The 16,738-nt window shown below is 42.3% G+C and overlaps 1 protein-coding gene across 7 annotated transcripts in view; it reads left to right on the forward strand.

The window, feature by feature from the left end:
• Positions 1-711: 711 nt before the first annotated feature.
• Positions 712-16,738, forward strand: part of LOC113571424 (cysteine-rich motor neuron 1 protein-like) — a 38,265-nt gene continuing 22,238 nt past the window's right edge. For all 7 annotated transcript variants that reach the window (XM_035532859.1, XM_035532860.1, XM_035532861.1 and 4 more), the window contains exons 1-3: positions 712-1,406; positions 7,351-7,512; positions 7,876-8,055. In XM_035532859.1, coding sequence (XP_035388752.1) covers positions 1,103-1,406; positions 7,351-7,512; positions 7,876-8,055 — 646 coding nt within the window. In that variant the 5' untranslated portion in view covers positions 712-1,102. The remainder of the gene's footprint in view (positions 1,407-7,350; positions 7,513-7,875; positions 8,056-16,738) is intronic.

Raw genomic sequence — 16,738 nt, forward strand, 5'->3', positions numbered from 1 at the left:
AAATCATTAATCAGATATTAGTATTTCATAGTGACATTTCCAAAAATGATTGGATACATACCTGAGTTAAATAATTCTCTAGTTTTTCCAAATAATATGTAACAAACAATTGTAAACTTGGATGATTACATTTGTGCTTGAAAAAAATGCAAAAACTCTTTTAAAAAGAGGTTAGAAATTAAGTTGTTGGCTTTGACCCTTCTGAAGGTATTGAATTTCCTTATCCCCTAATCACAACTGAGGTACTGATCATGGTATCATAGTAGCATTACCACTCGAAACTGAAACTTCTATAAAACAGAACCGCTTCTGGGAAATGCAGCCTGTCAGTTCAGAATGAATAAATCTGGAAGACTACAAAGTGATTCCTCTGACAAGTCCCATTACAACCAGATCAAACACAAATTACATTTGTTTTCATTTTCTGTATGAGAAATGGAAACTCATTTTCAGGATCCATAAACCTCATTAAGCGTCTCATGGTTCCCTTTGGTGGTTGTATTTGTAGTTAAAGTAAATTAATAGCCTGATGAGTTAAATTTGTTGATTTGTCAAATTAAAGAAGTTGGATTGCGCAATCAAATGAATTAGCTCGTCCGTTTGCTGGCCTAAAAACGCCCTCTCTTCGCCACTCGTAAATGGATGGAGAGCACGTCAGTCAAGAGGAGGGGGCGCCTCTGATTTCTATACCCCTGTAATGTCAACGTGAGTTTCAGATTGCATCCCCGTGTTCTGCGGACAGTCGCGCGGTCAGCTCCAGCATCCCGATTTAGGACTTATTTAGATGGGCTAAAGAGCAGCAACTTTTGCGAACATTTTAAAAACATTATTCAAACTTTAGAAGGAGATGTTGATTCGTTTCAAATACGATTCTAATGCAGCTGCAGATTCTGGAACAACGAAACGTGTACCTAGCATCTTGTTTTATCTTCTTTCATAGAGATCTTTTTTTTCAAGTTCGTGTTAAACTTGGAAACACTCCGGTGGAAAACTAGGAATTTCATTAGAAAGTTAAAGTAGTAGGGTGTCCTGTCCTCTACTTCTTTTAAGTGACTTGGCTAAGTATCGTATCCCTTTATCTTAGTGGTGTTCCCGCGCGCGCATGAGTATGCACAGCGAGTATCTGTTCGCTTTTTTTAATTTCTCCGTTTTGTTGCGAGTCCTTGCGGCTCACGAATGCACGCCATGTGCACGCCGATCATGCCCGAATATTACTCCACAAACCTGCGAGGACGGACGCGTACTGGCCAGAGACCCATGCGGATGCTGCGATCAGTGCACGCGGCTCGAATTAGAGCTCTGCGGTGGCCAAGATTGGACGCTCGGCTATTGTGGTTTGGGACTCACCTGCGCTGCCGTCAACCGGACAGGTGTGGTATCCATTCCCGATATAGGAGTATGCAAAGGTAAGTGTAAAAGACAAGATAACTATAATATCTCTGGCGATGTTTGTGAGTGTTAATGTTAAAAGCATTAAAATAGAACCAATTAAAAACGCTGCTACCATTTTTTAAAATGAATTAGTTCTGCATGAAAGTGGTTTGAATTTGGTAGCTGACTCAGCATGGCATAATGATGCCTTTATCTTGGCTCGTTAAGCATCGGCCTGTGCCAAGTGAGTTCATGATTCCTTTGAGAGCGTCGTGTCTACGATGTATTGTCTCTAGGTTTAAGTAGGCATTTACTGACAGGTTGTGTAGATGTCTGGACGGTTTGGGCAACAGTCTGGCAGAATGCCTCCAATCATTATAGTTGGGTTAATCTTTAGTGAGCTCCTAAATTACATCAAATCCATAAAACGTACATGTGTTGCTTACCCAGTCTATTTTGACTATTACATTTTAAAATACTCTCTCAATCCTTTGTTTTCTGGCAGTGGCAGGGAATTTCACAATACATTTACCACACCAAGCTAACTGTAGCATACACCGTTGCATTTAATGTATGATACCATTAGCATTGTGACAATGCCTGCTTTTTGTTAGGATGCTGTAGTTTGGTTTGAGACTCTAAAACACCAACCTTGGTCTGGACTTTCTCCTGACCTAAACATGTGGATTGCTCAGTACTCCATCACAAAGGTGTGAGAATAAGCAGAGGTGAGCCTCCCAGAACGTTTTGGAGTACTTTACCCCTTCTTCAGTACCATTCTGTGGCCTGGGGGATCTCTGGCTCTTGGTTGTATCCGGGGACAGTGTCATTGATTGGATCCTATTTAGAAGTGGAGGGTTGGAGGTTAATCCTGACCTCCTGGTGACCTCATTTGACCTGATGTGCCCTTTGGCAAATTAGCTGATTTAATTTAGTAAAAGAGTTAATGGTTTAGCTTACATAGGCTTCAAGTTGATAGGGTTGCCAATGGCACTGCAGGCAAACGTGTAGTAGGCACTGACCCAGACAATGTACAGTGCCATTGGAAACCCTATCAACTTGAAGCTCAAAACAAGTGGAAGTATTTTCACAGAAACCATTGACTCAAAAGAGAGAGAGAGAGAGAGAGAGAGAGAGAGAGAGAGAGAGATTCTTTCTCTCTCTCTCGCTCTGTGATTAGGTTTTTGACTCAATGGTTTCTGTGAAAATACTTCCACTTGTTTTGAGCTGTGGATTTACTGATTCTATAGACTTTTTGTGTGGCTGGTCACTGTGTGTGTGTGTGTGTGTGAGCATGTTGGGCAGAATTATCATGGGTGGGCTACAGGAAATAACCTTTAACTAAAGAATGTACAGGTACAACATTAGGACTTTAGGATCTTACAGCTTGCTGAGGAAAGCCTGATGAAGTGTATAATCAGCATCCAGATTGCAAGCAGCTGAACCATCATCATGCTAATCCATTATACATGATATGATCCATTAATTACCCTCTCATCTCAGGGCTATTTAAGTAAATGAATTCATTTATATTCTGTTGATGAATGGACAAGACTAATGGAGATCTGCAAATAAAAGGTGCAATCATAGTAAATTCTGTGGATGTTGTCTTGCATTTTAACAATATTTTGCATTCATTGTATTCATTTGCAGTCCTGAAGTACCCTTTGGTCCTTTGAACAATTTACCAGTTGTTAGTGCATTTTAACCATTGCTAAAATAACAGTTTTTTTTCTTTCAGTTACAGTTGTGATCCGGTGTCATTCTAGACATGTGTTATCACTGGATTTACATTGCAAGACTTGAATGGAAGTCTGTGGGTTGACCGTGAACACATGAATGAACTGAAGATCCTATGTCCTCTTCAGATCTACATGGTGTTCAACAAGTGCCATATATGTAAATTATGTAACATATATATTATTTCTAAGTAATGTACATTCTTATTATATGGTCTTTTAAAAATGACCATAAGTCATCTAGACCAGTGAACAAGTGGAGGTTTTGACTCCAGTGGACTTCACATATCTCCCCATCATCCATTTCAGTGGTCTAGGAAGCACTGAAGTGTCTGCTTCTTTCTCAGGCAGGAAGTGCCTGTTCAGGCCTTTATATTCCAGCATTATCTAATGTTTCAAAGACGTCCTCTTGAGTAATGCTATCAGCCAGACAACTAGGCAGACAACTAGGCCTAGGCAACTATCGAACAACCCTGTCATTGTCGCCACCCGGCTGTGTGAACTCGTCCAGGGGCTGTGTGAAAAAATAAAAATACCCTCACAGGAAATATTCAGACGGAAAGAAAACGCTGGGGTGCAGATCATTCTGAGGTGACAGGAAATAAGAGGGAAAGTTCTGACTTGACTAGCCAGCTATGAAGGTGAAAGGCTCACTTGTGCTCCTCCCCGCCAGTGCGTCTGTTCGAAGAGAGCTGTGGGCTGCCACTCGATAGATATGTGTCTGTCTGTTCACCAAAGTCCTACAACCACAAGTGTGAAGCCATGTCCCCCAAAACAGCTGTGGTTTCTCTACCACCCATGCTTTCCGGATGTTTTGAAGCACTCTGTTTAGCACTCTGGAGAGTGTCCAGACAGGGTTTGACCTTTGCTCCTATATGAACTTAGTTTGCAAATTAATGAGTGTGTTGCACAGACACACAAGTAATAACTTAGTACTTAGATACTCCATACAAAACAGTTGTTATCAACTAACATATGTCTTAAGCATAATGGAAGAACTAGATATAAGTCTACTAAATTAATAAAACACAGAATTTACAGACCCAAATGAGCATTAAAGACTACTGTTTTTTATTGTAGACATAATAACAAAGTGTAACAAACAGCCTGGATGACTCTCACTTGGATGACTAGCACTTGAAGTGAAGTAAAGATTTTGGAACATGCACACTTGTCAGGGAAATAAAAGCACAGTAAAATGTGCAGTTCTTTCTGCAAAGAATCACTCACACTATACCTTGGCATTAGTTCTGCTATATCTCTCAGATGTTTAGGTTGTGCTGAAACTTAAGGCTTAAAGGCCAGTGCGCCTTACGCGGGCTGTTCTTAAATCTGTCTCCCAGTGGGCCTCAGAAGTTTCACCAGTGCTGTAGCCAGCACATTGCTGCCATGTAGTTGAGCCCTTTTTTGTTGTTTGGTGAGGGTTTTAAGAGCCAAGCCCTAGGAGAGGAGAGGAGCTGTGGATTACAGTCTGGTTCTGTTTATTTGCATGCAGGCATGGTCCCAGTCATCTCTGGGGGGTACGTGCAGGCGGGCCGGGGGTGGGTTTCCTGGGGGGATGGGGGGTAGTTCAGGGAGGTGGAGGGGTGCAGTAACCAGCTGCTGTAGAGAGAGAGAGAGAGAGAGAGAGAGAGAGAGAGAGAGAGAGAGATGGGATAGAGGCTGAGAGAAGAAATGAAAGAGAGAAGATAGGTGGAATAAAGGTTGAAGGAAAAAGTGGGAAGGGAAGATCATCAGAGAAAGGCCCTTACTTACTTAAGAAAGAAGCCGGAAAGAAGTGAAAGCGAAACAAGGCAGCTGACACCAGTAGGTACACAGAAACAGCTCAAGACAGAAACACTCCTCTCACAGGCTTCCTCACACTTTCCTTGGCCCCACATTTCCGTATTATGCGTAATGATACACTGCCTGGCCAAAAAAAAAAAGGTCACACACTTTAATATTTCTTTGGACCGCCTTTAGCTTTGATTATGGCCACGCATTCGCTGTGGCATCGTTTCCACAAGCTTGTGTAATGTCACAAAATGTATTTCTGTTCAGAGTTGCATTAATTTTTTCCCCAAGATCTTGTATTGATGATGGGAGATTTTGGACCACTGCGCAAAGTCTTCTCCAGCACATCCCAAACGTCCTCAATGGGGTTCAGGTCTGGACTCGGTGGTGGCCAATCCATGTGTGAAAATCCATGTGTCTCATGCTTCCTGAACCACTCTTTCACAATTTGGGCCTGATGAATCCTGGCATTGTCATCTTGGAATATGCCCGTGCCATCAGGGAAGAAAAAATCCATTGATGGAATACCCTGGTGATTCAGTATATTCAGGTAGTCAGCTGACCTCATTCTTTGGACACATAATGTTGCTGAACCTAGACCTGACCAACTGCAGCAACCCCAGATCATAGCACTGCCCCCACAGGCTTGTACAGTAGGCACTAGGCATGATGGATGCATCACTTCAGCCGCCGCTCTTCTTACCCTGATGCGCCCATCTTGAAACCATTTTTGCCAGTTAGCCTCACTTACAAGTGGTTTTCTTAAGGCTACACAGCTGTTTAGTCCCAATGCCTTGAGTTCCCTTTGCATTGTGTGTGTGGAAATGATCTTACTTTCACTATTAAACACATCCCTGAGTTCTACTGTTGTTCTTCTACGATATGATTTCACCACACGTTTAAGTGATCGCCGATCAATATCATTCAAGATTTTTTTCCAACCATATTCCTTTCTCGAAGATGATGTTTCCCCACTGTCCTTCCACTTTTTAATTATGCACTGGACAGTTCTTAACCTGCTTTTAGTAGTTTCAGCAATCTCCTTAGATGTTTTCCCTGCTTGATGCATGCCAATAATCTGATCCTTCTGAAACAGATTAACATCTTTTCCACGACCGCAGGATGTGTCTTTCGACATGGTTGTTTAACAAATGAGAAGCTACTCACTGCATCAGTTAGGGTTAAATAACTTGTTGCCAGCTGAAACATAATCAGCCATGCAGTAATTATCCAATGGGAGGCTCTTACCTATTTGCTTAGTTAAATCCAGGTGGTGAGCTTTTTTTTGGCCAGGCAGTGTATATTGAGTATATTGGAACAAAAAAAACTATGGGAGATAGAAAAATTTTGAAAACAAATTTGGATTCAGCAAGCAATAATACACAAGGAACAGGCAGTTTTGTTATTTGTTTTGTTTTTACATGGGAGAAAGTCTTTATCACATAATCAAAGCAGAACTGCAAAATCACAGCCTGATTTAGGCAGCATAAAGAAACACCAAACTAAATATGTCCAAGACATAATTTCTCTTCAGAATAATTGTAATAAAACAATATTGCCAACTTCAAATAATGTACCATCTCCTTATTTGAGGTACTTGTCTTTCATTTAGTTACTGTAATTTCATTGCGGTAAAGGATGGGGTTATAATTTTAATATTGTTTAAGGCTGACATCTACATAAGGTTTTTAATATCACTTAGATATTGTGCGTTTAAGTGTAACAAGCATCACACTGGATTTGATGATCATTTTGTGATTAGCATAATTTGTTGGAATTTTCTCGAGCTCTTGCCCAAGGTAACCAAACATTTAACTTTTTATGATATATACACTGCAATTAGTGAGAAAAGCATGTAAGTACTTTTCTTAAATTATATTATGCGTCATAGCAGAGCTTGCCCTTACGTCCTACATGGGAAATCTTGACTGATTGCTGTTTATTAAGTCAGTCAACTTCCTGTTATCCAGTTGGCTAATTTACTCAATAATCATCTTTATGGATATCAGTAACCATCCCACACTTGAAAGTCCAGGTCATGGCAATACTAGGAGTTGAACTAATATTATAATAAGATGTAACAGGAGAAACATAGATGAAAGTAATGGAGTAAAAATACATGTTTGATCTCACAAATGTACTTGAACAAGAGTATAAACTACCTTCAAACTCTTAAAACTATGATTTGTTCAAGTTACTAAAGTCTATGCAACAGAGTAAATGTAGTTCATTACTAGCCCACCTCTGCTCATATCTCTGAGAACAGTGCCTGCCCCCACCCAGGATGCTTCCTCCAAGACAGAGTCTGGTGCGCTATAGTTCAAGTGGCACAAAGCCCTGGCACTGTGTGGGCCCCATACTGCAGCACAAAAGCAAACACATCACACAGACAGCCAAGACGCTGCATCAAACGCATCGAGTGGCATGATCACAAGCTCCACGGCAATGCTGTTGTCTTTTTCCGCAGGGCTCCCAGGTGGCACGGACTTTGAGGTGGCAGATGAACGATGCCCGCTGGTGAGCGGGTGTGAGCGCATAGCTGGAGAGTGTGTGTGTGAGGCCAAAAACTCCTGCACTGCCTCCTTCAGCTACTCGAGCAGAGAGGCATGCACCCGCGCCTCCAGAACAGGTGGGCTGGTACAGCACTGCTGCAGTATGGGAGTGGAGAAATTATGTTGCCCAGAACTGTGGCCATCACAGGTTTTGTTAGAGGGTGTACGAGGAGCTTTACACCATTCATTACTGCAGGAATGCTGCAGTCCTTCTCCTGGAGCTCTACTGCCTAGTGTGTTTCCAAACCTAACCTAGCACACCTTATCCAACTTACCTGTGGCAGTGTGTAAATGTAAAGGGCGGGCTGGCTCATAAAGTACTTCAGAGCAGTAGATGTCCAAGAGTTGGGCCCTTCCAAGTACAAATGTTTTCATCCATCTGTTGACACCTAAGTTTGTTGCCTAAGTTTTTCTTTATGCCTGCCTCTCTCCTCTCTCAGAGGTCCGGCGGCGTGAACGGGAGCACAGAGCCAGGCATGGGGAGAAGTCTGGGGCACTCTTCCACCCAGCATGCACCTTCTCTGGCTGTAACCTCACTGCCAGCGGCTGCCAGTGTGCCTCCCACAGCTGTCAGTCACACTTCACCTATGCCAATCTCAGCCAGTGCCAGCTCGTAGCAGGTAACTCAGCCATGATCTATTACTAACACCCTGATGAGATGAACAGACCCACACTTTCTATTCTCATGAAAGACTGAAGCTAATGGAGTGTGAGGTCATGCTATAGATGGATATCACCTCTCCAGGGCCCACAGTCATTGTTCATGTTAATATAAAAACTTCTAATCTAGAATCCTCTTGTTCATATAATTGTGATCATTAGGGATTTAAAACATTTCCAAATAAGAGGTCATGCTAGAGAACATTTTATATACATTTCACTAACCAGATTAGGATTTTAACCACCACACTATTTGCAAATTGCTTGCGGAAACGGAAGTGCCAACCAATATGTCCTAAAGGCAGCTGATGCAGAAGCATGGCTAGCTGGACAAAAGTGTGGTAAACAGTAGTGAAACCATGTTGGGATGTTGGTTCAACCTGTCTGCATGTCACTGAAAGTCACATACCCTGGAGTAGAGCAGAGCAACGAACATCGGGGCCAAAGTAAATCCCTTGTCTCTGGGTGTCCAATCGTGCCAGCCCTGGTCTGGCAAATGAAGCAGAAAAACCGCACGTTGCACACGAGCACACAGGCCAAGGATAAGTCCACACAGTACCAGGCCTATTCATATAGCGGCAAGACAGGGTAGTGTGTGCACTGGCATGATTACGTGTGTATGTTGGCGGGATTGCATGTGGTCAGGAAACAGCGTTCAATTGAGGGGGGGGTGGGGGAAATCTCAACGTGATGGAGCCTCAAGCTCTGGATAGAGACGCAGCCCAGGCCATTTTCCTTAGCCTTGAGAGAAGTATTCCTAGATCTTAGCGCACCTTCTTACTGTATGTACTGTACCTTCAGGATATATTACACATCAGTGAAAGGTGTTGGGGGCATGGAAAGGTTTCCTATCAAGTTACGCATTTATGTTGGCACAGGTTTGCAAAAGCAGAAAGATTTCAGCACAGAACAGTTTATTGGATTTACTAACTTTCATTACATCATTCATCTGGACAGCTAGGCCATGTTTTCTGCTGTCAACACCCAATTATTTTTGTGCCTTTATATTTTTTTCCTTACTGTAACAATAATTTTATGCAATGTTGTTGATATTGACCTGTTACATAGTAGAACATAATGTAAGTGGAAGCCTACCACAATGACATGTTTAGCTTATTAAGCATTCAGAAGTGGTGGCTGTGAATGAGAATTCGCCCTCTGGTTATGTATTTTAATATTTGTAAAGAACAGCACATGTAATAAGGCTCCGACTTCTTGTGGGAAACAGTTTTCATACTCTTTAAGGCAGCTGAGTGAATCATTACACCCTACTGTAATAATTAAAAATGCACTTTCCCATGAACATCTGAGAAATCCACCATTAAACCCAGTAAACAACATTTTTCCAGAGATTTTTTGTTTTCAAGCACATACGCCCCTTTCTGAACAGCTAAGATTAAACTGAACAGAAAGCAGTCTGTTGGTGTGTGTATGTGCGCATGTGTGTGTGGGTAAATTTGTTTACACACATCTGGTAAGGATTATATTGTTTGTGAGTTTGACAAACCAGAGATGTAGCTGTCTATTTGCTATCAGCACCAGAATGCTTAGTTTGCATAATTAACGCATTCACAGGAACCAAATGTCCTCATCATATGGGCTAAAGTGTGAACATGTCTTCGGTGTGTTGATTGATCTGTTATTCAGTGTTCACTGGACACAAGAAGAGAACTAAAAACAGCTGGGAGTAATTATTTACAGTAAATCGTGGCTTACTTCACTCATACACTGACTCAATAACATCTTCTCATACAGTGCCTTGTATGTTGTATGCGAGAGTTTTTCCCCCTTTAATATTTGCTTTGCACAGTATCTTATCGGGGGAGATACACACACACAACATGGTCTTGGTTTGGCTGGGATCTCAGACTGACTAATGTCTATACTTGTCTCTACAAGCACATGGATATTAAGTGTTTCTGAATGAGTAAACAAGTGGTGGAAACATATGTTCTGCAGAAGAAACGGATTCTAAAGCTGTGCTAAGAATTGGAACAGATAACAAATGGCAAGTATGGATGTCACAGCCCAAAGGTGCCATGAAATTTGCCTTTACATCAAACAAATGGTTGTCTGACATGGCTGAAATTCAGGTAATATACATTCACTTCCTAATAATGTATTGAGTCTTAAAAAAAAACAGCAGTTGTGTTCTATTTCATTTTTCTTCTCTCTCTCTCCCTCAATCGTATAAGCCATTTTAGTGGATGTAACATGCCCAGTCAATCATATTAATGAACCACAACCCAATGTCCTCTCAACCACCCCTAAGAATAAAAACACATTTGCCCAATAGACTCTACTGGTTGGCCCAATCAAAAGAGAACATTGTAAATAATTGCTTTAACCTGGATGCTGTATGGTAATCAAATTAATTATTAATGTGCGATTTTTCCTGGAGTTTTACTGATTAATCTTTAACTATTAATCCAAACCTAAGGCTCCCCCTGTCACTGCCTATCAAATGTAAAGCGCCTCATAGCCACACCAGTTTTCCATATATCAAAGTAAAATTACTCTATATTTGACATAACAGTATGCTAATGCCATGAAAACCAGTTTCCAAGAGCTCTAACAATGATGAAGGTTGGTGGGAGGTTAATAAATGTGATCAGCTGTAGCATAAATGGAGAGACAGCTTTTAGAAGATGCGAGGTGCAGGTAGACAACAAGCCCCTGAAATGAAGTCCACGCTTTTGTCGATTTGATTTCCCACAGCCAATTCTTCAGACAACCCACCCTTGCTTCATTATTATTGCTTCATTATTATTACCAGGTGCATTTTAAGTAATTCTGATTTAGTTTGGCATGCTTATATGTTATGTTTTGGAAAATGTAAAGGAGCTGTGATGCAAAAAAGAAGCCAGAAAAGAAAACTAGAGAAAATGACACTTTTGGATTAACTTTTAGTTGACTACAGTGAGGCGTGGATGTCCAGATGAGGCTCATTGGATTATTTCCTCCTCTGGTTTTGGGCCATTTACCTATTGAACCTAGTGGCCAGTTACTGGGGAAACTGCAGCATATGTGGTGTGAGGTAACCCAAAGTCTTTACCCAAAGGTTGTAACCAGTGGTTTCACACCAGATGATGTACTTTTTCTCAGCCAAGTAACTTTAGGGTGCTGTCACACATAATTGGAAGGAGAAAGCCACTTTTGACTCTTATTCCATGGCAGACCTCCTACACTGTCAAGCTAAATCTCACTAAAGGGTTTACTAATAGGGAGATTGGTTTGGAAGGTTTTGCTTGGCTTCCCTGTGTTTTGGCATTCATAGCCATGGCACTGAAAATAGAGCTTGGCAGTATGAAAACCCCCATCCTCTGGTCCTGTGACAATACACCAAGCTCCTACAATATATGCAGCCAGCTTTTAGATAAAATGGATGATGCACATTATGCACATATTGCATATATTAAATTAGAGTAGAGAAACCACATGGTTAAAATACGTCATCCTAAGCATTTTTAAAATTCCAGTAGAAAGCTGACTCCAGCATGCCTGCCATATCCTGTCTGAATATTATTTCCAGCATGTTGCTCATTTAAAAACTTGGCCATAGTGAAGCTCGCTGAGCTTTTCCAGACCAACAGAGGGTAAGCCTCAGCCGCTATGCTCACACGATGCCATGCTGATGCCATGCTGTAAATTGGCACAGCCTGCAGCACTACCACAGACTGTAATTCTAACTTTCTCTTGTTCTCTTTCTTTCTCTCTCTCTCTCTCTCTCTCTCTCTCTCTCTCTCTCTCTCTCTCTTCACAGTCTTCATTAGTTCTGCATGATTGGCCTCTCTTTGTAGTGCGGCTGTTGCTCTCCAGACGGCTGCTGCCTGGCAAAAGTACAGCGAGGCCTTCAGCCTTGGCTTTACAGATTGACTGCTGAAGTGCTTGCCATAGTGTGTGAGTGTGTGTGTCTTGGCTACTGGCTATTCACCTTCATTCATTGTCTCTTTGTCTTTATGTCTTGTTCTCATGCTGCAGAGGATGGATTTGCCTCTCATTTTAATATGAGAGAGAGAGAGAGAGAGAGAGAGAGAGAGAGAGAGAGAGAGAGAGAGAGAGAGAGAGAGAGAAAGTAGATGGCATTTAGATAGCAAGTGTGGTCATGTATTCTACAATAGCTATCATTAGAAACATATCCATTTGTGTTCGGTACTGTTTAATGCAATACTAAATCATGTTCAATATGTTTTAGAGCTGATCTAGAGGCTAGAGGCTACCCAATACACCTCCATAACTATTGATTGCTATTTTAACTCCTTGATGCTTCATGGAAGTGTATTCTATTACCTTATCACCTTAGACCTGTGGTGTTTTTTTCAGACAAAACTTTTAAAAAGCTTTAACATACATGCCAATTTTAAAGTATGGTTGGAAAATTGAAAGTGTCATTCTTAGCATATTAAAGACAAAGTGAAAATGGTTTCCTCTTGATGTTAAAGCTGAGTCTTGCTTTGCATTAGCTGCTTCTATTGCTGTTAAGATGACAGATGCAGAGTTTCTGACTTGAGGCAAATATTTACAATTAGATTAGAATTTTATCTGAAACAAATTGGCTGTAAATTATTCAGGAGTCTCCAGTTTACATTAATCTCTGTAAATCGTAACTTCTTCAGTCTACTCCTGAGTGTCCCCCAGGATGTTTTGGTGGCCATTTTCTATCAGAATGTTAGGAAGAGCAACATCTAGTCGACCATTTAAATAGTAACATTTTTAACATTCACTGACTTTTGCCTATGTTGGGAATTTCATATACTTAAGTAACAGTGAAGTGGAGGGCAGCCTTCAGTGTTGTGTCTTCACTGTGTGGGTCCAGTTCTGTATGTCTTTGACAGTAGCAGAGAGGTGTTTCCTTTTGTCTGGAAGGCACATTGCTCTATGTATTCAGCATGATAAGGACCCAGGTCCCCTCTGCCACACTGTGTATCTGAAAAAGAAGGGAAGGGAGTGTTTTCAACTGTGAACCCAAACAGGCATGCGTGCACGCACACACCCACACATGCCAAGATACACTTAGAAACAGTCTAGGATTAGAACTGACTAAGATAAGTATATGTACTTAACCACTGCTACATACACAAAAGTCATTTGTAGCCCAGTATACTGTTATACTTTTCATCCACAAATATTTCTGGGATTAGAACAGACAAAGCTCAAGCAGATGCACTCATGCACTGCCACTCACACACATACAAGCACACACAGTACACACACAGAAGCACATGCACACACACAAACCTCAGTGGGTGAAGAGATTTGTTTCTTGAAGGGGTGGCGTGGCCCTATCTTTATTCTTCAAGAACTCCGCTCAAATCTGAAAGCCGCCCACTTCATGATGCGTGCACACCAAGATGCAAAGTCCACATTTTTCTATATCTTGAAGACATTGCCATACCACTTATCAGCCTTATCAAAAGTCTCCAGCAAATAGCACCTGTCGACCAGTGCACTGGCCGCCCAGATGCACACGCCAGGACCTGACCTCTTTGTTTCTGTTTTTCACCAGTACAAACTATATAAAATGTGGGGCCTTGGTCTGAAAGGCCCAGGCTGGAGCAGCTGCACTGAGACAGCTTTGTTCGTCGCTGACTAGCGTCCAGAGTCAGTCTCTGAACAGTGCTCGTATTGTGTGCTTTCTTTTTTTCCATGAGTAAACCCAGGCTTGTCAACACAGCCTCCTCTGCCTCATGCACTGAGAAAGAGGGAGAGGAGGAAGACTACCACCCTTGTGCCCTCTGCTAAAAGGAAAAACATGTTTACAAAGCTGCTTTTATTTCATGAATGAGTTTTGGAGGTGCCAGATATATATGCATTGTTTACAATGCGCCTTTTTGCGGTAATGAACCAGTTTCCATGTCCCACCTCTCATGGTCCTTGTGGGTTTCTCTGTGTGTGTGTATGTGTGTGTGTGTGTGTGTTGCCTAGACCCACCAGTTGCAAAATTTGTGCCATTCTGGTAGACTGAATTTATCAAGCACGTCAAACGGAGCTTTTGTGTCTTTGTTTGCTAAACACTGGAGAATAGCCACCATTGTGGTTGTAAGATAGCTTTCTTAGCCACTGACTAGCTAATTATCCCAAGCCCTCCCATTGAACACAGACAGACAATGGTGGTGAAATCCATCTGCTATTGAAATTATACATCACATACCCCAGTTCTTCCTGATATGCCTCTTAACAGGGTACACTGCTAAAAGTCATATTAAGGAACACTAGGGACCGCTGTCACATGCAACAATAGTCATCAACCATAAGGATTTCCTCAAATGTGGATTGATGCTAGATAAAATCACATAGTAACACAAACGCAGACAAAAAGTATAGTATGACATCTCTAATAAGCTTTGTCCTGTTGCCAACATTTTCTCTCTCTAATAAAGGTGATATATTTGTATCTAGCTTGAATGAACATTACCTGAACGCTGAAGAAAGCGCCCAGTATAAGGCCTGGCTGTTTATTTAACTGAAGAGTAGGAAATGCACCAAAATCCGTTAAACAGGGGGCTTGCAGCCGACCCTAGTGGGAGACACTGCACCCCTCCCCCAGCTTTCAATGTTAGTATGTATTGAAAAGGTTTGATCAATGTGAGCTTTGTGCCTGGCTACTGCTGTTTCGCAGTCAGCTAAGGCAAACACTGCTATACAGATACCTCACACTCCTCAACTGTTTATTCAGCAGCTGCTGTAGCCCTGATCACAGCCGTCAGATTTCCTGCCCAAATATTCCCCTTCCCGAGCTCACAACACACACATGCACATGCAGGTTCTGCCCCACCCTATCACACCCGTGTCCCCTTGCCACAGCCATGCAACCTTTTACATTCAGGGACACAGAGTTGCCTTGACCCAGAACATGTGCACCTGGAGATAGGTCCCAGGGGGGTTGATGGCTCTTGAAGTGTGCCTAATCAACCACCAGAGTACATCTAGAATCCAAACACACAGGGCCTGATGACAGCACAGCAAGTGGCTTCACTCCGAGCATCATGACTTTGCTAAATTGCGTTTTTGAATTTCCCATCTGGCGGGGGAGGAATAACAGACATGATCTTCTTACAGGCCCATAAATATCAGAGCAGAGGCACATCCCCAGTGAGGGTCGGATTGCAGGCTTAGTTAAAGGGGAGCAGTGAGGTCAGAGCCCAGGACGAAGATCAGCAAAGCCATGGGGCTCTGGAAGAGACCCCAGCATGAGCCGCCTTCCACAGTTCCGCTGGGCCACTCTTCTTCCCCTGATGAGTGGCGGGCACAAGGACTGTGCAGAATGCCAGTGGCCCGGCTTGTAAACATATTCATGTTCCTTGGTTCATGAGGCAGTAAGCTGTTTATGAGCTTTGTGGTGTTTCTGTTCCTCTGAGCTATGAGCGTCATCAAGTAAAACCATAATTACTGATGTTCTCACTGGTCATCAGTTGCCTGCTTTAACTCCCATCCTACAAGTTACTCTTCTCATTTAAAGAGACAGCTCAAACAGGCAATGCTACTGTCTCTAACACAAAGAGACAATGAATGAAGGGCATTAACATTGCTGTCATGCTAACTGGTGCCATTACCTTTCATCACTGTTAGCCAAGTTAGCACTGATTGGTTGCCTTTAAGGTGCATTTAACATGACTGTGACTTTGGTAGTTACAGCTCCCACTCTTATGCAGTGATATACTGAAGTGCAAATACACTGAAATACTTAGTAGAATGCCAAGGGTTGTATTGGAAGGCCATGTAGATGCAGCACACTGTGTGCTGACACACATGTTCTTCATGTCTCATGGAAGTGTAAGCAAGCGACTCACAAGTGACACAGCGGGTTGACCGAGTGCATGGAAAACTCCGTGCCTGGAAAGGACTTACACTATAACCATGTTCTGACTCAGTCCCGCCAGCCGCTTCATTGCCATCACATTGCCATCTCTCTTCGACCTTGCTGAGGCACCTGGTAGCCCTGCATGCCTTTGGAGTGAAACACTATGGTAGCAGGCTTCCCATGCCTGACAGAATCTGCATGTACCTTGTGTCAGCCCTGAGACTTAGACAGGGAACTGGACAGTAGCAAATTGACTAAAATTCCTAAAGGACCCAGAAATGTTTGTAGTGACCTTCAAACCAAGTGTTATCTGCATGACCTCAAGCTGGATCCCTGTGTGTAATAGAACATCCTGAAAAAACATCTGCCATTGAGAAACTCAAGGGCAAGACTGTTTGTCTCTCTCTCACTGTCTGTGTGCTATAATACCCTCAGTTCCAACGCATACATTAGAGAGCACCGCTGAGACAACAACCCAAAATAAATCCAGGTTTCCAGGACTAAGAGCAGTGTAATCCAAGTTGTGTGGGGCGGCTTTTGTTCTGGCACAATAACAGTGTGGGAAGAAATAATCCACCAATTTTCTTTTCCTGAACGGTGTCCAGCGTACACCCCAGAGCACCCCAATTCTGCTTCACAGGGGTTTCAGTGTTACAGTGCTGGCCCAGTTGCTCAGCAGAGGGTGATGCTCCACTTTTGACTGTGCCAAATGATGGGATAAAAATAGATTCTGAGGTAAAAATGGAATGACTTATTCTGGTGGGTATCAATCTAAAAAAAAAAGGTTGTAAGTGTGACTCAGTGAATGATTGAAAAATATATAACGGAAAAAAGTATGCTTA

Source organism: Electrophorus electricus, chromosome 13 (assembly GCF_013358815.1).
Source record: "Electrophorus electricus isolate fEleEle1 chromosome 13, fEleEle1.pri, whole genome shotgun sequence".
Classification (NCBI taxonomy): Eukaryota; Metazoa; Chordata; class Actinopteri; order Gymnotiformes; family Gymnotidae; genus Electrophorus; species Electrophorus electricus.